This window comes from Eleutherodactylus coqui, chromosome 3 (genome assembly GCF_035609145.1).
Source record: "Eleutherodactylus coqui strain aEleCoq1 chromosome 3, aEleCoq1.hap1, whole genome shotgun sequence".
In the NCBI taxonomy this organism is placed as follows: Eukaryota; Metazoa; Chordata; class Amphibia; order Anura; family Eleutherodactylidae; genus Eleutherodactylus; species Eleutherodactylus coqui.
In genome coordinates, this window is record NC_089839.1 from 199,796,681 (window position 1) to 199,816,636 (window position 19,956).

At 43.5% G+C, this 19,956-nt stretch overlaps 1 protein-coding gene across 2 annotated transcripts in view; it reads right to left on the reverse strand.

Moving 5' to 3' along the window:
- LOC136621324 (IgGFc-binding protein-like) overlaps positions 1-19,956 on the reverse strand; it is an 86,037-nt gene that overhangs the window by 43,692 nt on the left and 22,389 nt on the right. The window contains exons 3-6 of one of the 2 annotated variants that reach the window (XM_066596758.1): positions 14,797-14,993; positions 11,690-12,054; positions 8,699-8,955; positions 7,211-7,575 (exon numbers count right to left, since the gene is read on the reverse strand). In XM_066596758.1, the coding sequence (XP_066452855.1) occupies positions 7,415-7,575; positions 8,699-8,955; positions 11,690-12,054; positions 14,797-14,993 (980 nt within the window). In that variant the 3' untranslated portion in view covers positions 7,211-7,414. Of the gene's footprint in view, positions 1-7,210; positions 7,576-8,698; positions 8,956-11,689; positions 12,055-14,796; positions 14,994-19,956 lie in introns of those variants that run through there. The other variant, XM_066596757.1, reaches the window with a different exon arrangement.

The window sequence follows — 19,956 nt, forward strand, 5'->3', positions numbered from 1 at the left end:
CTGTCCAAAAGCAAACAAAAGTAAGGCACTGATCTGCCCATTCACTCCGGAGCAGTTTAAAAAAGAAGCCTATTTGACTCCCTACCACTCACCACAACGTCTGCGAACAGACCAGGGAGTCATCTAAATCTGCGAAACCCCCGAGAACAATCCTTCTTGCAGAGAAGTACCCCACCAATTATAGAAAAGCGAAAGGAGTGGCTTGGCTGGGTACAGAGCTTTGAGACCCCAAGCTATTAAAGAGTCAAAGAAGCAACTTAACCGGCCTATCTCCAACCGTGACACTAGCTCTATCGCCCTAGCTAAATGCCAATGTCCCGACGCAAATCTTCCAGAGCCCAGGCAGGACGATTGGAGGAATTTTTTGCCGCACGGAGTGGCGGCCAAAGGGACACAGCGACTGCAGGCCCGGCGACGATGAGCTTACTACAGGAGGAAGGAGAATTTCCAACCTCCCCTTCATCCTCACCTCGGGATCTATCGCCTGATCGAGCGGAAGATCTGGGAAAAAACAAAACAAACAGGCACCCGAGAGATGAGACCTCTCAGACATCACAAACATCAAAAGAAAGACCCCCCATCAGACAAACTCACGGGGCTTGCAAAACGACTCCGGCTTCGCAGAATAAAGGTCTGCACCATGTCTCCCCTTCTGCTAGCCCTCTTAAGCAACGCCCAAGATTTTCAGGAGACCAAGAAGAAAGAACAACTATGCCTCCTGTAAATGACTGTATTTCTACAATGCTTACAAAAGAACAACCAGCAACAGAAGCCTTTATAAAAGAGATGGTAGTTGCCCTAAGAGATTCCCTACAGTCTAACTTTGATCTTCTATCCTCTACATTGAAAACAAACCTAACGGAGATCGACGAAAGAGTCACTCACACAGAAAACAAAATGGGAGAGCTCACGCATTCACACAATGACCTTATCGACTCTCATTACGCTCTAGCAGAGGAGGTAGAGGTGCTCAAATCCAAATTGGCTGATGCGGAAGACAGAAACCGCCGTAACAATATCAAGTTTAGAGGAATACCAGAGTCTGTCCCTCCATCAGAAATCACCAAATATCTACAACAACTAATTCAGGCTCTACTACCAGACGCTGCGCCTATTGATTTGATTATCGACAGAGCACATAGGCTGCCTAAGCCTAAATTTATTCCGGATACAGCACCAAGAGATATACTAGCACGTATCCACTTTTTCCATATCAAAGAAGCGATTATGCAAGCGGCCCGAAAACTCAACCAACTACCCGCACCTTACTCCAATATCCACCTTTACATGGACTTATCACAAGTCACTCTTCAAGCCAGAAAGAAATTCTCAGCTGTTACTACCACTCTTCGAGAGGAAAAAATCCCATATAAGTGGGGTTTCCCCCCGAAACTGATAATCCAAAGAGATGGTGCAAGCCATACTCTTCAGAAACCAGAGGATGCGGCTGCTCTCCTGAAGACTTGGGACATTCAACTTCTTGAAAATACAACTACATCTCCCTCCATGAGAACCAGAGAAGCGAAGAAGAACCGTCCTCCACGCAACCAGAATCGCTGAAAACCTACGTCGACAACGTTAAGAATCTGAGAGAAGGTTCTACCTAAGTGAACTTTTCACCCCCCCACAGATGAACAAGACCAAAATCTGTAAGGACTTGTTTCTTTACCTTTTTCTTGTAACACTTATTCTAATGCTATTGCATAACTTGATGCATATTATTTTCGTCCCCAATGTTTTGAGAAGACACACACTATAGTCCATGCCGTATGATTGCAAAACAAATATTCCGCATGGCGATTGAGCTTCTTTCCATTAATGCTAATGGGCTGAACTCCCCATTTAAACGGTCGTCCTTGTGGAGGGAGGCTTTGTCTAACCATGCGGATATACTTTGTGTCCAAGAGACCCATTTTGCTTCCTCGGCCCCTCCAAAAATTTCACACAAAAAATATCCTAATATTTTTATGGCCTGTGCACCCACCAAAAAGCAGGTGTACTAATCGCCTTCAGAGACACTATATCTCTAGAAGTCTCACATTCAGAACTCGACCCTAAAGGGAGATATATAATCTTATCTGGAAAATTAAATTCCACTCCCTTCACTATTTTAAATATCTACGCACCCAATAAGGCTCAGATTCGTTTCTTAAACAAAACCATAAAGAGGCTGAGGAGGCAGAGGGTGGGTAGGCTGATTATATGTGGCGACTTCAATATTACCCCAGATAGACTGATAGACTCATCATCACACTCAGTCAGGAATGCCCCTTCCTTGCAGCCCTGGATTCAAAAAGAGGCATTTTATGACACATTTAGGTGCCTAAACGCCTCATCTAAGGAGTACACGTTTTACTCCCCCCGCCACAAAACCTTTTCAAGAATAGATTTGATCCTCGTGGACAGATGGTCTTTACCATATGTCTCGGAGGCAAAAATTAACCAAGCAACATGGTCAGACCATGCCTCAATTTCTGCTACGTTCCAATGGAATGGCTGCGGAGAGGGACCAAGAATCTGGAGAAATAATCTCTTTCTGATGAGAGACCCCCAAAACTCCAAAGACATAGCGAAAGCCTTGGAGGAATTCTTCCAAATTAACGCAACCCCTGAAATATCACCACTATCAGTTTGGAATGCCCACAAGGCCTTTATTAGAGGAATACTTATTAAAATGAGCGCCAAACAAAAAAGAGAAAAAACAACCCAGACCAACGCACTTCTCACACAAATCTCATTAGCTGAGCAACAAATACGCGACCACCCCACATATGAGACACATGAAAATCTATTTACACTCAGACAAAAACTGCGCAAGCTTCTTATGGAAAACTATGATAAGGCAATAAGAACTTCACGCATAAACTATTACGCCTCAATAAACAAACCATCCAGAATAATGGCAAATTTAGTTAAAAAGAAAATCCAAAAGTCCAAAATCCCATTTGTATATAGCTTAGATGACAAAAAAGAAAAAATCTCCCATCCGAAACAGATAGTCGAAACTTTTCGATTATACTACGCGAAACTCTACAATCTTAAAGACGACACATCCACCCCACAACCGACTCCACAAAAAATCGCATCCTTCCTCAGAGACCTCAACCTACCTTCTCTCTCAAAAGACCAAATAGATCAATTAAACGAACCCATAACAACAACAGAAACAACTGAAGCAATCACAACGTTAAAGACTCAAAAATCTCCAGGCCCAGACGGGTATTCAAACGAATACTACAAACAATTTTCAACCCACCTTGTGCCTTATATGGTCCCCGCTTTCAACTTAGCAATTTCACAAAGTAAACTCCCAGAAGAAATGTTAGAAGCCACAGTCGTCACCATACCTAAGCCGGGCAAGGATCCCACGTCACCAACCAATTTTAGACCAATTTCACTTCTAAACTCTGACACAAAAATTTACGCAAAAATCATAGCCCATAGACTACTTAACATTCTCCCCGAATTAATACACACCGACCAAGTCGGGTTCACCAAAGGTAGACAAGCCCCCGACGGCACCCGTAGAGTATTAAACCTCCTTAACAAAATAGACTCCTCCCACTCCCCATCCCTACTACTAGCCTTAGATGCCGAAAAGGCTTTTGATAGACTCCACTGGGGCTATCTTTTCTCAGTTCTCGAAACATTTGGATTTACAGGTCATATAATACAAGCAATTAAAGCCTTATACTCAACTCCCAAAGCTAGAATTCTAATTGATGGTACACTGTCTGCCCCCTTTGATATCACAAATGGCACCCGTCAGGGGTGTCCACTATCCCCACTAATCTTTACATTAATGATGGAACCCCTTGCAGAACATATTAGAATAAAACCTCACATCCACGGCATACACACAAAAACCCGACAACATAAAATAAATTTATTTGCAGATGATGTCTTACTAACATTAACAAAACCCACAACTTCCCTACGTGCAGCATACTCGATTTTAGTTCAATTTTCAAAGGTCTCCTTCTATAAACTAAATACTAGCAAATCACAGATATTAAGCTTACATGTAAATGAAAAACTAAAAGCGGAGCTTCAACGAGAGTTCCCATTTCAGTGGCAACCCAAATGCATCCCTTACCTGGGCATCCAATTATGCTTTCCCGTGAAGGAACTAGCACTTACAAATTACCTATCCATCTTGAAAACCATACAAGATGACTTGGCTAGGACGTATTGTACTGTACAAGATGATGATTCTCCCAAAGCTCTTGTACTAATTTAGAACTCTCCCTATTCCTACCCCAAGAACGATAATCCAAAAACTTCAAACACAACTGACCAAATACGTTTGGGATGGTAAACCGCCAAGAGTCTCCCTTTCAACCCTAGCTCTCCACAGCTTACAAGGAGGAGCTGGTCTCCCAAACCTCAATGCTTATAGAAACGCAATTATCTTAAACCAATCATTAGCATGGCTAGCGAGACCAACAACGATTAGCTGGCCCAGCTTAGAGGCAGAAGAGATTAGCCCCAAACCACTAAACTCCTTGATATACGCCAAAATCCTGGCCACCTCCTCCCCTCAATTACGTTCTAGGATAAACCTTCCTCCCTTACCGCTAACCATGTTGGCAACATTACAAGCATGGAGCGAAATGGCTAAATCCTCAGATAAGGCAAAACTCTTTAACTTAAAAAAGATTCCTATTGATTGTTTGGGATACTTTATCACAGATCTCCAGATGTTCCCATGGATTAAAAAAGGAATAAAACATATTTCGGATCTAATTTTCAGAAGCACCATAAAACCCTTTGGATCCTTGGTGAAGAAATTCAACTTACCTGAAGAAGATGCACTTAAGCATCTCCAAATTAGATCATTCCTTCAAACGTACCAAATACAAATTATAGCCGTACCCTGGGGGATCCATAAAGGTCTTGAGGGAGTCTGGCAAACAAATACTTCAAAAACCAGATTCTTTTATGACCACCAAGCGGGAAACTTAAAAACTGGAAAGAAGTGCCATCTCCTAAGTTGGGAGAAAGATTTGGGAACCGAAATACCAATTGAAGACTGGACAGATGCATTTAAATGGGCAAATATGGCCACCAGAGGTGCAAATATGCTAGAAACTCACATAAAACTAATAACAAGATGGTACTTCACGCCACTCAAACTTAAGACCCTCCGTCTGTCCAGAGAGGCATTATGCTGGAGAGAATGTGGTGAGGAGGGCTCCCTTCTCCATATATTCTGGCTATGCCCACGGATTTCCCCCTTCTGGAGAGATGTTTTTATTCTTCTCAAAAACACAACAAAATCTAATATACCAAAACTCCCAGGTACGGCTCTCCTGCTTTTAAAATTAAAACATCTTAACCCTCCTACCAGGCACTTGGTGGCCCACATACTCCTAGCAGCAAAACTACTTATAGCAAGACGATGGAGATCAAATGAAGTTCCAGCAATCAAAGACCTAATCCATATGGTTTCTGAACACAGCATCTTTGAAAGAGTTCTGGCCCTTAGAAATAATACCATAGTAAAGTATGATTCGGTATGGAATATATGGCTCCAAAACCACCCAACATGATGTCTTCTCTCTGTTATGTTTTCTGTTCCACCACTCTGTTAAAACCCCATATGTTCTAACTCATATTAAAGGAGATGTCCCGAGGCAGCAAGTGGGGTTATACACTTCTGTATGGCCATAATAATGCACTTTGTAATATACATTGTGCATTAATTATGAGCCATACAGAAGTTATAAAAAGTTTTTTACTTACCTGCTCCGTTGCTAGCGTCCTGGTCTCCATGGTGCCGACTAATTTTTGGCCTCCGATGGCCAAATTAGCCGCGCTTGCGCAGTCCGGGTCTTCTGCTGTTCTCTATGGGGCTCCGTGTAGCTCCGTGTAGCTCCGCCCCGTCACGTGCCGATTCCAGCCAATCAGGAGGCTGGAATCGGCAGTGGACCGCACAGAAGAGCTGCGGTCCACGAAGATAGAGGATCCCGGCGGCCATCTTCAGCGGTAAGTATTGAAGTCACCGGACCGCCGGGATTCAGGTAAGCGCTGTGCGGGTGGTTTTTTTAACCCCTGCATCGGGGTTGTCTCGCGCCGAACGGGGGGGGGGTTTAAAAAAAAAAAAAACCGTTTCGGTGCGGGACATCTCCTTTAAAGTCTCAATGTAGCCTGGAAACTGTTGCTATGCTACACAGACACTACTAAAAAAAAAAAAAAAAAAAAAAGTTAATAAAGTGAACATACAAGGCTATATTGCAAGCAAAAAGCTACTTATACTTCTGTAAAAAATTGTATCAGATTTTTTTTTTTGAAAACTTTATTATATTGGAAAATGTATGTCACCTTTCATTACGATGCCAATAAAAAATTGAATGATAAAAAAAAAAAAAATCGCTCAAAGCCGTCTTTTGAGCAAAAATGGTTTAGTCTAACTACACTGACATCGTGCAGTTTTCGTTAACGAATCACTGATTGTTCTCTTTCAGCATGCTGAAAGAGAACGATCAGCCTTATCTGGAGTTCAAAGCCGGATACAAATGATACTATTGTTTCAGCTGTATCCCGCTCCCTGAACACAGGTGAGGTATGAAGAACACAGTGGTCCAGCTGTGCTCTGCATACCCCGCTCGGAGCGGCCCCGCTTGTCTTCTGCATACTCCGCTCGGAGCGCTCAGCTGTATACCAGCTGGGCGCTATGAGAAGAGAACAGCTGGATGCAGAAGACAAGCGTCCCCGCTTGTCTATTGCATACCCCGCTCGGAGTGCAAAGTGATCACTGAACGTTTAAGCGTTCACTTTGAGCTGTAAATGCACACAATGATTATCGCTCAAAAGACATCTTTTGAGCAATAATCGTTGTGTCTAAATCAGGCTTTAAACAGCATAGGGGGTTTAATAAGTGTAAAAAAGGAGCACATATGAAATGATCTTTATGTACTTTGAACTGGCTCTTACGCTGCCTGTATTTCTGTTTTTGCATGAAGCTACTTTCCTCTCATTTCAGGACTTTTGATACTGAGAAGATATAGCAAGAGACTTCTATAATGTAGTCGAAAAGGGTCAAACTAATGGGTGGTTAGAGTGACTGTGGGGACAAATAGAGGTGTTTTGAGGTACGTCTGCATGAGTGCGTTGTGGAGATACTTAAAACATTGCAAACTACTGACATAGTAAGTAATCAATCTGCAGCAATTTATGATTTCTCATATGAACCACTTACACGGTGAGCTGCTTTTACTTATATCATACAGACTTTATTGCATTGTGATCTGCCAGATTAGTCATAAACAGGATAAAAAAAACACACAAAAAAGCTTTTATGGTTTTATAAAGTCTCCATATAATATCCCAGTGCTAATATATTGTATATAATACTAGAAATAAAAGAAGGCAATGACAACTAGAATATACAGATATGAGCTGGATGATTTCTTCAGGAAGAGTTGCTGCTGCTCTGTAACAGGACTCGCTGTTGTCTTCTGTAATATTCTTTCTGAACCACCAAACCCAGCACTGCCGAAATCACTGTAACACACAGGACCACCGACAAAACTGATGCCAGGGTAGGGCTTCCACCATGTGCGGGCTTCTCCTCTACGGAAGACAGAAAACACCAACATCAATTTATAAAGGAATTAAAGGGATTTTCCAGGACAGAAAAAGTTCTACGTGAGCCGCCGGGATCTATATTCAGAGAGCAGCGAGTGGTCTGTTCTCTGAATACATTCCCTTTGTTCTGCCATGGGACTGACAGCTGACACAATGTAATCAGCGCTCCATGGGCAGAGCACAGCGTGCGGTCCTTCTTATCAGCTCTCCTGCCGAACGATGGATTTTATGCCGAACTGAAAATTATCATTTGGCAGAAAAGTGAAAGATTGGCACATTTATACATAACAATTATCACTGAAAAGATTGCTTTTGAGTGAAATTTGAGGTTCAGTATTATTTAAATAGTGCATTCACTATCATTGAGGAGCTGTATGTTACTATTATTTAAGCACCATACGGTGGTATTATTGTTATTTTTTCACTGTACAATACTATTATACTGCACCATAGCAGCATTATAACGGCACTCTATATAGCTATTATTTTGGTATTGTCTAGCTTATTTTATCAATTGCATGTAAGGATAGTTCTGGACGTGTGAGTAAAATATTCAGTGACACGGCCAAAGACTAACAAATGTGTACATTTCTACATTTTAGGGAAATCGCCATTTACTTACTGATATACTTATACAAGAGGGCAAGTACATACACCACTTATCCCCAAACAGGAAGGCTGGGGTTGCACATTAATAGCTTGTAAGCCTGCATGGTGCACTACACATACCATGTGGCCCGACACCCTGTATTTACTCTTTTGTGCAGGAAGACATTAAGTAGCCGCCCCCTCGATATAAGGAGGGTTTGTGTGTGGCTGCTCATCATTCTTCTTCACATGTGTTACTTGCTCCTCCGTTTAGCAGTCTGGCTGTCTGCATCTTGGGGGATAAGTAGCGTATATGCCTGCCCCCCTCTATCAGTATGTCAGTAAGTATATGAGCATTTTCTGTGATTTTTTTTCATCTGTTCATCACTTTCTGTGATTTTACAAAAATTCTAGATCCCAAAACTGACTACATATCACATATTTCTGACTTATTGTAATTACTTCTTCTCCATCATTTAAATTCTCATAATATTAATACCAAAGTATCACATCTACTTACCAGATACAAACACAAGGGGCCCCTGAGATAATCTGGCGCTGTCTACTTGTTCCTTCGAGGTGCGGACATCACGTCTCTGTCTTGAGGAGATACATCCTTGAGTGCAGCGATTCGGGGAGGTTGAGTTGTGACAGATGATGACGTTACAGGAGAGGTAAACATCATGGAAATTCTCAAACTTAAATGCATGAAAACTGAAGCGCTGCAGGCGCCGATCTGTCACCGGGTGAACTCGTAGGGTGGAGTCTACCTGGCACCTGAGAATAGAACAAAGGCATTTCTATTATATTTCCCATATTGAAGTATCATTCTAAAAGGCTTGTACAATACAGATGCTGTGAGAATAGTCATCATCTCTCTAACCCTTCTGTCTCATTTCAGGGGCTTGTATGACATCCGTATGTCCTCAATAAAAATACAGACAAAAGTTATATTTATGAGACCTTCCCTTTAACCCCTTAGTGACCAAGCCTGTTTGCGCCTTAATGACCAGGCCAAATTTTGGAAATTTGACATGTGTCACTTTAACATGGAAAAACATCGTAAAGCTTTTGCATATCCAAGTGATTTTGACATGTTTTTTCGCCACATGTTGTACTTCATTTAGGCTGAAAAAATAAACCGATAGAATTTGTGTATATTTATTAAAAGCACCAAAATTGGGAAAATTTTGAAAAAAATCGTCATTTCCAACTGCAATATCTCAAATACGTGCAAACATAATATAGAAATTTTTGATTAGATCTATATTTCCATCTATTTACTCTATTTTGGGCACACATTGGAAAAACTTTCGTTTTCTTTTTAACCACTTAGGAGACGTACAGATTTAACATTGAATTATTAACATTTTGAGGAATACTTTATTTTCCTACACCAAGCCAAGATTGTGGACTCAGATGATAGATACCCCCATAAATGACCCCATTTTGAAAATTAGACCCCTTAATGTATTTACTGAGGGGGGTCATGAGTATTTTGACCCCCCAGTTTCTTTTCAGGAATTAATAGAATTTAGACAAGAAAAAATAAAATTTCATATTTTTGCAAATATGTAATTTTAAACGCAGGATTTTTTTCTATAGTGCACATGAAAGTGGGGATTTGCAGCCCAAAATGGATACCCCTGTTTGTCTTGTGTTCAGAAATATACCTATTGTGGCCCTAATCGTCTGTCCGAGTGAACAACAGGGCCCAAACCGAAAGGAGCAGCCAGTGGCTTTCAGATCAGACATTTTGCTTGAAGGCATTTTAGGCCCCATTGCCCACTTGTAGAATCCTTGAGCGGTCAAAACGACAGACAACCCCCACAAATGACCCCATTTTGAAAACCAGACCCCTTAACGAATTCATCTAGCGGTGTACTGCGTATTTTGACCCCACCGTTTTTGAATGAATCGAAGCAAAGCAGAAGGAAAAAATTACGATTTTTGTTTTTTTGGCAATTGTGTCATTTTAAAAATAGTTTTTTGTACAGTATACATAGGAATGAAAGCATTAACCCCAAAATGGATACCCCTATTTGTCCAGTGTTCAGAAACATACCCATTGTGACCCTAATCTTCTGTCTGGATGCTCAATGGGCCCAAACTGAACGGAGCGTCAAACTTTAACTGTCTTTTAAATTTTATGTGATTGCCATTGTCCATGGATAATGGTGATCACGTGACCGAGGAACACTCACGACGGCTCCCCGTGACATCTCCAAGCTTTTGGCTACCTTTAGTAACCAGGAGCAAGGAGATTTTAAATTTCCTCTTGCCCTCCACAGCTTCTGCGCTTGTGTCCGCCATTTTGGTGATGGACGCATGCGCCAAAGCTGGGAAAAGGTCCACGGATAAGGATCCTGTCAGGGGACATCGCCGGTGGCCTTGGTTAAGCAAATTCACCTCCCCTCATGGATCGGATCTGCGACGGGAGGTGAAACTTTAGTTTTTTTTTTTATTTTTACGTGATCGCCGTTATCCATTGGATAATGGCGATTACGTGACTGGAAGCCGCGTACTGTGGCCCCCCCCATGAAATCTCCAGACTCTTGGTTACATTTAGTAGCCAGGTGCGGGGAGATTTTTAATTTCTCCAGCTATCTGTGGCTTTTGAGCATGCGTCCGCCATTTTGGCGACGGACGCGTGCACAGAAGCCGGGGTAAAGTCTGCTAATAAATCCAGGGGCCTTAGGTACCTAATTTCATCTTCCCTTATGGATATGATCCGTGAGGGGAGATGAAACAAACTTTTTTCCTCTTTTTTTTTTTTTTACACTTTTTAAAACTTTTTAAAACTTTTACATGATCGCTGTTATCCATTGGATAGCAGCAATCATGTGACCGGGAACGCATGTGACAGCTCCCTGATCTCGGCTACTCATACTAGCCGGGAGCAGGGAGTTTTTAAATTTCCAGGGCCTCCCAGCCATATTCGCATGACGTAATGCGTCGGGCTCGCATGCGCAGACACTGGCAGCAGGTCCAGGGAGGACTAGGAAGACGGCCGACACTGCGGAGGACGGGGGTGAATATTCTCATCTCCCCTTATGGATTAGATCCGTAAGGGAAGCTGAAAATTTATTTATTTTTTACTGGCCATTGACTGTAACGCGACCGCCGGTATCCAGTGGATACCGGCGATCGCATGACTGGGAGTGGGGTTCTGCGGCCTGGGATAACAGCTCCATGCTGTCGGCTGTCGGCATGGAGCTGTCACGTTCAGAGCCTGCACGGCTGTCATTCCCAGAGAAAGCATGTTTTTATGTCCTCTGGGTATTAAGCCCAGCAGGTCAGAATGTAAATACACTATGAGCTGGTCACTAAGGGTTTAATGTAACTCTCTACTTATCACCACCATCCTCAGCATAAGTGTACTTACAGGAGAAAGCAGAAGAGTGACAAGTGCAATGTGAGCTAGCAGACAATTACAGAAAGTCACCGTGACCGGGATGCAGCTCCACTGTATCTGTAAAATGACAGAATGTAAGAATCACTGGTTTCTCACCCTTGGCTGATGACTTTGTATTTCTTCTTTGTGTCTTCTAATGAAGGGGAAGCAATGAAGCTTTCTACGAATATCTGTAGCTTCTCATCTGACTCCACCTCAAGCTCCACATGTAGATTGCTGTGTAGATCGACCTCATGAGGATACAGTGTAATCGGCTCTGTGAAGCTGTCGCTCTGGTAGAGTTTCATTGAGATATTATAATAACTTTTACAGATCACATCATTCACTTTAGGGTTAATAATCAATTCCAGGGTCTTATTACTCTCTATTTCACATCTCACTGGGATCTCAATACGATGGATATCAGTGTCAGGGATAGTCCCGTAGATGGTGTTAGCATAGAAGGTTTTCCCATCCTCGTACTGCAAAGAACAAATAGTGGATAATATATGAGAGAACAGCGAATAACAGGGTAAAAATGTCAGAATTTATGTCCTTCATATTTAGGTAATCTACAATTAAGTAATCTGTTTTTTATGAGCTTAATGTAAACTCGTTTCACTAGTCATGATCGTCATCAGAAGCATGTGATAGAGCAGAAGAAGCTAAGCAGATTGATATAGTAACATAGTTCGTAAGGCTGAATGAAGACAATGTCCATCTAGTCCAGCCTGTTTATCCTCCTGTGTTGTTGATCCAGAGGAAGGCAAAAAACCCCAAGAGCAGAAGCCAATTAGCCCTTTTGGGGAAAAAATTCCTTCCCGACTCCCTAATGGCAATCAGACTGTTCCCTGGATCAACCCCTAATAGTTCCTACCTGCCTATATACCAGGATTAACGAATAACCTTAGATTTATAGCCTATAATATCCTTCCTCTCCAGAAAGACATCAAGTTCCCTTTTAAACTCCTCTATAGATTTTGCCATAGCTACGTCCTCAGGCAGAGAGTTCCACAGTCTAACTGCTCTAACAGTAAAGAACCCTTTTCTATGTTGGTGATGAAACCTGCATTCTTCTAAGCGTAGCAGATGCTCTCTTGTTACCGTCGTATTCCTGGGTATAAACAGATCCTGGGAGAGATCCTTGTATTGTCCCCTCATGTACTTATACATGGTTATTTGGTCGCCTCTTAACCTTCTTTTTTCTAGAGTAAATAGTCCCAATTTTGATAGCCTCTCTGGGTATTCTAGTCCCGTCATTCCGTGTACTAGCTTAGTCGCTCTTCTTTGAACCCCCTCTAATACCGTAACATCTTTCCTGAGCACCGGTGACCAGAACTGTACACAGTATTCCATGTGAGGCCTGACAAGTGCCTTATATAATGGAAGGATAATATTCTCGTCCTTCGCCCCTATACCTCTTTTAATGCATCCCAAAACTTTATTTGCCTTTGCAGCAGCTGATTGGCATTGGTTACTCCAGTTTAGTCTACAATCCACTAGTACCCCCAGGTCTTTTTCCATATCACTTTTCCCTAGCAGTGCCCCATTAAAGGGGTTGTCCCGCGATAGCTAGTGGGGTTATACACTTCTGTATGGCCATATTAATGCACTTTGTAATATACATCGTGCATTAAATATGAGCCATACAGAAGTTATTCACTTACCTGCTCCGTTGCTGGCGTCCCCATCGCCATGGTGCCGTCTAATTTCAGCATCTAATCTCCCGATTAGACGTGCTTGCGCAGAAGGGTCTTCTCCCTTCTCTTCGGTCTCGGCACGAGCGGCGTTCTGGCCCCGCCCCCTTCTACGCGCCATCACATAGCTCCGCCCCGTCACGTGTGCCGATTCCAGCCAATCAGAAGGCTGGAATCGGCAATGGACCGCACAGAGCCCACGGTGCACCATGGGAGAAGACCCGCGGTGCATCGTGGGTGAAGATCCCGGCGGCCATCTTGGCTGCAAAGAAGAAAGAAGCTGCAGAGACGGGATTCGGGTAAGTAAATTTTTTTTTTCTTTTATCACGTCCCTTGGGTTTGTCCCGCGCTGAACGGGGGGTCTATGAAAAAAAAACAAAAACGTTTCGGCGCGGGACAACCCCTTTAAGTGTATATTGGTAACATCCATTTTTGCTGCCCATGTGCATAACCTTACATTTATCAACATTGAACTTCATTTGTCATTTTTCTGCCCAAGCCCCCAGCTTATCTAGGTCCGTTTGTAGGCGCACATTGTCCTCCATTGCATTAATTATATTGTATAATTTTGTGTCATCTGCAAATATTGAAATTTTGCTGTGCAGCCCCTCTATCAGGTCGTTGATAAATATATTGAACATAATGGGGCCCAATACTGAACCCTGTGGCACCCCACTAGCGACGGTGGCCCAATCAGAGTATGAGCCATTTATTACCACCCTCTGCTTTCTATCATTGAGCCAATTTTTTACCCAATTAAATATATATAATTATTTATGGAACATGCAGTAGAACTTGATATATACTGATGTAATTCCTGTTCATTCTGGGTCTATAAGTCCAGGGGGTGGAGTCTTAACCACTGTCAGCTGTCAGTTATACAGTAGGACCACCCACTGGACTTACAGACTCAGGGTGCGTTCACACGAACGTATATCGGCTCGGTTTTCACGCCGAGCCGATATACGTTGTTCTCGTGTGCAGGGGGTGGGGGATGGAAGAGCCAGAGGCAGGAACTGAGCTCCCGCCCCCTCTCTGCCTCCTCTCCGCCCCTCTGCACTATTTGCAATGGAGGGGGCGGGGCTAATTTGCAGACCTGAGCCCTGCCCCCATCCCGCCTCCTCTCATTGCAAATAGAGGAGAGGGGCGGAGAGGAGGCAGAGAGGGGGCGGGAGCTCAGTTCCTGCTCTGAGGCTCTTCCATCCTCCCCCCTCTGCACACGAGGACAACGTATATCGGCTCGGCGTGAAAACCGAGCCGATATACGTTCGTGTGAACGCACCCTCAGAGTGAACAAAGAGATCTATACATTTTGAGATAACTTCCAATTATAGCCATTTAACCTCTTCAATGCTGAAATTAATGCTTAATTTTGTGATTATATCAGCCAAAGAAAAATATGTAACAGATGAGGATTGTGTATTCTCTTGGTATGAATGCTTCTCAAGTGTTATTTGACCTCTACGACTCGAATAGGAAGCATCTAGCGCCATGCAGATTGGTACAGCTTTTCATTATAAAACCCACCAGGACGTTGGAGCCACATCTGGTATATGGTATTCTGATGAGATAATGATCCTTCTCCTTTTTTGCTTGGCACAGAGGATCTTTCAGGTGAATATTGAGTGCATCTAAGTCAGCATCGGATACTAAGCTGTGTGGTAAAATATATTCAGCAACATCCGGAAGGCAACGGATTGAACATTCAGGCTCCTGTGTTGGTTCTAAAATAAATGCATAAGATGAAACATATATAAGAACATTACTTACCATAAAGAATGATGTTACTAATAGGTTGTATGAGGAGTGGAGGTTTGTTAGTCTCATATACAACTCTGAATCCCTGTTCCCTCTGGTATTATTGTATCTTGTCACCACCGGAAGTGTGAGTGGTGACAAGATACAGGCTGCTGGACAGCCTGGCCATGCCACCAGTTTTTAATTGGTTGCAGGGCTGCCTCCCCCTGCTCAGGCTCTCAGGTCCTTGCACTGACTATCAGCTGCTTCCCTAGCGACACAGTAGCTTCTTCTTATCCGGCGGCGACTGCGGCTTCCCTGCTAGCCTCCCTGCACTGGCAGCACGTGGGACCAGAAAGCAGCGGCGGACAGTGAGAGAGAGGCAGTAGCGTGGCATCGGGCAGTCTTAATGCAGTGTCCCCACACCACTTCAGCCTTCCCCACACCCTCCCTGTTCTCCTTCCTCACGCTCAATCAGCACTGTGCTGTACAGTCCCTGATGTTGTGCCACTGCTCTCTCAGTGTCCACAGCCGCCGCTCTCTCAAGCAGCTGTCGCCCCCAGATAAGAAGAAGATGCTGTGCCGCCGGGAAAGCCGCTCTTAGGGAGTCGCAGGACCTGAGCCTGAGCAGGGGGAGGCAGCCCTGCAGCCAATTAAAAACTGGTGTCATCCCCAGGCTGTCAAGCAGCCTGTATCTTGTCACCACCCACACTTCTGGTGGTGACATGATACATAATACTGGCCCCTCTTATGTCGGCCATCATAGTCTCTGGAGTTTGGTTTGGAAAATGTATTTTCACATACAAGCCTATAGTTCAACACCCTCATCTATTATTCAGAAATTAGCTACAAAGAGTGTCTTGCACTCTGAAGAACTCCAAGCAACCCACTGATTTTAATGGACATTGTGCAGTTCTTAATTTATCCTGTGGCGGCACTGCAGTAAAATTGAAAACTTGTTGCCAGATTCTTTCATATATTATAGTTGATAGCTGGGATCCTAGCAGCAGGATACCTGTGATCAACTCATTACCAGGGGATCTTTCTTCCAAAAAGGAATTATGCTAAAATGGAACTGCAGCATCTCGTCGGGTGACCCTGGACACAGGGCATACGTTGAGGAGCTTGGAGGGTAAGGTGGATGCTTGTCACGGCGGCACTTACCAGGCTCCCTCCCACAGGGATGCACACAGGCTCGGCCAGGGCAGCGCTGGGCCTCTTTCAGACACCCCTAGTAGAGGGATGGCCAATAAACATGCGAACAGGTAATGGTTGCCACAGGTGATGCCACCGTTCCGTTACCCACCAGTCTGACACTCGGTGGTAAATAAATTAGCTGCAGACTTGTGTAACGCACATCTGGTCCCTGGGAACGGTCAGGGTCTGGCAAAACTTTACTTGACATAAACTTAGTACAAGGCACAATTTATAAAAGACGGCAGTGCAGGCCAAACAGTAGACTGAAGGTCAGTGAGGAAAACACAGGATGACACCGGCTTTGCAGACCAAGTGAACTGACAAGTACCGCTCCTGGACAGGAAAAATCTCCAGAGGAGGATAAGGGTAGGGGAACTCCACAGACACTCTTGGTTATAGTACCTTTGCATGGGGATCTCGGCCTTGTCTCTCCACATTCACTTTCAAGCTCTCTCACTTTTCTCCAGCTCTCACTCCTCCACGGTTACTGGCATATCCTCTTCTTCCATTCTTCACCACATGGGAGTTATAGGTACCCCTATGTGGCTGGCACTCTCTCACAGGAACCCAGAATGGAAGACCCAGACTCACACACCCATTTATAAACTCAAGCAAATTACGTGACTAGACAAATATTGATACATTGCAAGAATCTCCCAGTCTCATGCAAACATTCAACTCCTCATTTGCTGCAGCTGTGCAATACATATAACAGAATGACTAGACAATTTGCACAGTTCACCCACAAAAGACATTACATGTATGACATTTATATAGGGGTCAGCAGTAAAGATGAGCGAACACCAAAATGTTCGGGTTCGCGTTATTCGAAACGAACTTCCCGCGATGTTCGGGTGTTCGTTTCGAATAACGAACCCCATTGAAGTCAATGGGCGACCGGAACATTTTTGTATTTCGCCGATGCTCGCTAAGGTTTTCATGTGTGAAAATCTTGGCAATTCAAGAAAATGATGGGAACGACACAGCAAGTTCTCCTCTGCCACAGCTGTAACAGCTGTGGCAGAGAAGAACGATGTTAGCCCATTGAATTCAATGGAGCCGTCAATACAGCCGACTCCACTGAATGCAATGGGCTGCCGGCGATCGCGGGATGAATTGTCGGAAAGGGGTTAAATATATAAGCCCTTTCCTGCAATTCATCCAGAAATGTGTAAAAATAAAAAATATATATATACTCACCTGGTGCCGACAGACGGAGTTCAGCGCGGCAGGCTGCAGTTCTCCTGAACTGCTCTGAACAGCTGTGAGTAGTATTCAGCAGCCGGGGATTTAAAATCCCCGCCTGCTGAATAAGATGCCTCTGAATGGTCACAGCCTGACCAATCAGAGGCCAGCCCTCACTCACACCCATTCATGAATTCATGAATGGGTGAGTGAGGGCTGCCTCTGATTGGCTCAGGGGCAGCTCTCCTGCTTATATATTTAACCCCTTTCCGACAATTCATCCCGCGATCGCCGGCAGCCCATTGCATTCAGTGGAGTCGGCTGTATTGCCGGTTCCATTGAATTCAATGGGCAAACATCGTTCTTCTCTGTCACAGCTGTTACAGCTGTGGCAGAGAAGAAGGATTTGTCTTCTATATGTTCTCAATGGGGTTGGCGCTGCTGCCGCCGGCCCCATTGAGCGCATATAGAAATGATTTCTCAGGGAAGAAAGTTAAAGTAACCCGAACATCCGAACATCGTGTGGTGTTCGTTACGAATAACGAACATCCCGAAGACCCTAATATTCGCCCGAGCATCAAGCTCGGACGAGTACGTTCGCTCATCTCTAGTCAGCAGCATAGACGTCTGGCCACTGCAGTTCCCACCTACTTAAAATAAGCCGACCCCGACACCTCCAAAGCAGAGTGTAATATCTGGATTCAGACTATCTTCAGTGTTCTACTCTCATTTCACTTTTAGGCCTCTGCACATTCACATGATGTGCAAGGCGAAACCTAAAAACACAGCTCCTACCCCACAGTTACCTTTGTGTAGGATAAATACATTCTTGGTGTTCTATGACTACCTGAAAATGTCACTTTCTGATTATAGCCTTTATTTATGAAGGCATGTAAGAAATATGACTTGCAAGTACATTTGTAAAAGTTTCTACTAGGCTGAACAGAATTCAGGATTCACTAGTATAGCTATGGGGCACATACATAACTCTTATCCCCAAAAACAAAAGGAATGAGGCAAGTGGAATAAACATCCCTTCTGCTGTAAAAGGACTGAAACACACTGTTGCTAAACCACAAAATAGAGAAGGGTGACTGGCAGGAAAAATAAGAGACGAGTGGAATGACCGTCACTCTCTCTAAAAAGTATTAGTCTACGGAACAGGTGATAGCTTAAGTCAATATCCCCTGACTGTGACTAAAAAGAAAAATGGTAAAAGGGATGCCCCGCCTACTGAGACAGACTAGAACGGTGGACTGACACTGACACACGACAGGGTGAACACAAAACCTCCGGTCATACAAATTAATTATGCATACAGTTTCACTAACAGGGAATTTTTTAAATTAGCATATTTACTTTAAAGGGGAATATATTACTATAAAAATTTAGCATATGAATTACATGAGAGCGAGAATCTAAGCATGTTTAAATAACTCTCTCTTGCACATGACTTGAATGTTGCATAATAATAACTTTTCAATGTGAAAAACATTGTTCTGTTGTTTATTGGTTCAGTCGATTCCGACTCGTGGACCAGCACACGCCAGAGCTTCCTGTCGGCTATCGCCACCCCCAACTCCACCAATGTCCATTCAGTCACCTGAAGGATAACATCCATCTATCTTGCCCTTGGTCTGCCCCTCTTCTTTTTGCCTTCCACTTTCCCCTACATCAGCATCTCCTCCAAGGTATCCTGTCTTCTCATTATGTGGCCAAAGTACTTCAATTTTGCCTTTAATATCATTCCCTCCAGTGAGCCGTCTGGCTTTATTTCCTGGAATATGGACTGTTTTGATCTTAAGCACTGCGGAATAAGTTGGCGCTATACAAATAAAGAATTATTATCTTCTTGCGGTCCAAGGCACTCAGAATTTTCCTCCAACACCACAGTTCAAAAGCGCCTATTTTCCTTTGCTCAGCCTTCCTCATTGTCCAGCTCTCACATTCATAGGTTACTATGGGGAATACCATTGCTTCAACTATATGGACCTTCGTTGTCAGTGTGATGTCTCTGCTCTTAACTATTTTATTGAGATTAGTCATTGCTCTCTTCCCAAGAAGTAAATGTCTTCTGATTTTCTGGCTGCGTCTGCAGTAATCTTTGCACCTAGAAATATGAAGTTTGTCACTGCCTCCATGTTTTCTCCCTCTACTTGCCAGTTGTCAATCAATCTGGTTGCCATAATCTTGTTTTTTTTTATGTTTAACTGCAACCCAGCTTTTGCACTTTCTTCTTTCAGCTTGGTAATAAGGCTCCTCAGCTCCTTTTCGCTTTCAGACATCAAAGTTGTATCACCTGCATATCTAAGATTGTTAATGATTCTTCCAGCGATTTTTAACTCCAGCCTTGGATTCATCAATCCCACTCGTCGCATGATGTTTTCTGCATACAAGCTGAATGGGTGTGGTGAGAGAATACAACCTTGCTGTACTCCTTTCCCAATCTTAAACTAATCTGTTTTTCCATGGTCTGTTCTTACCATTGCTACTTGGTCGGTATACGGATTCCTCAGGAGGCATACAAGGTGACATAGTATCCTCATACCACCAGGAACTTACCATAAT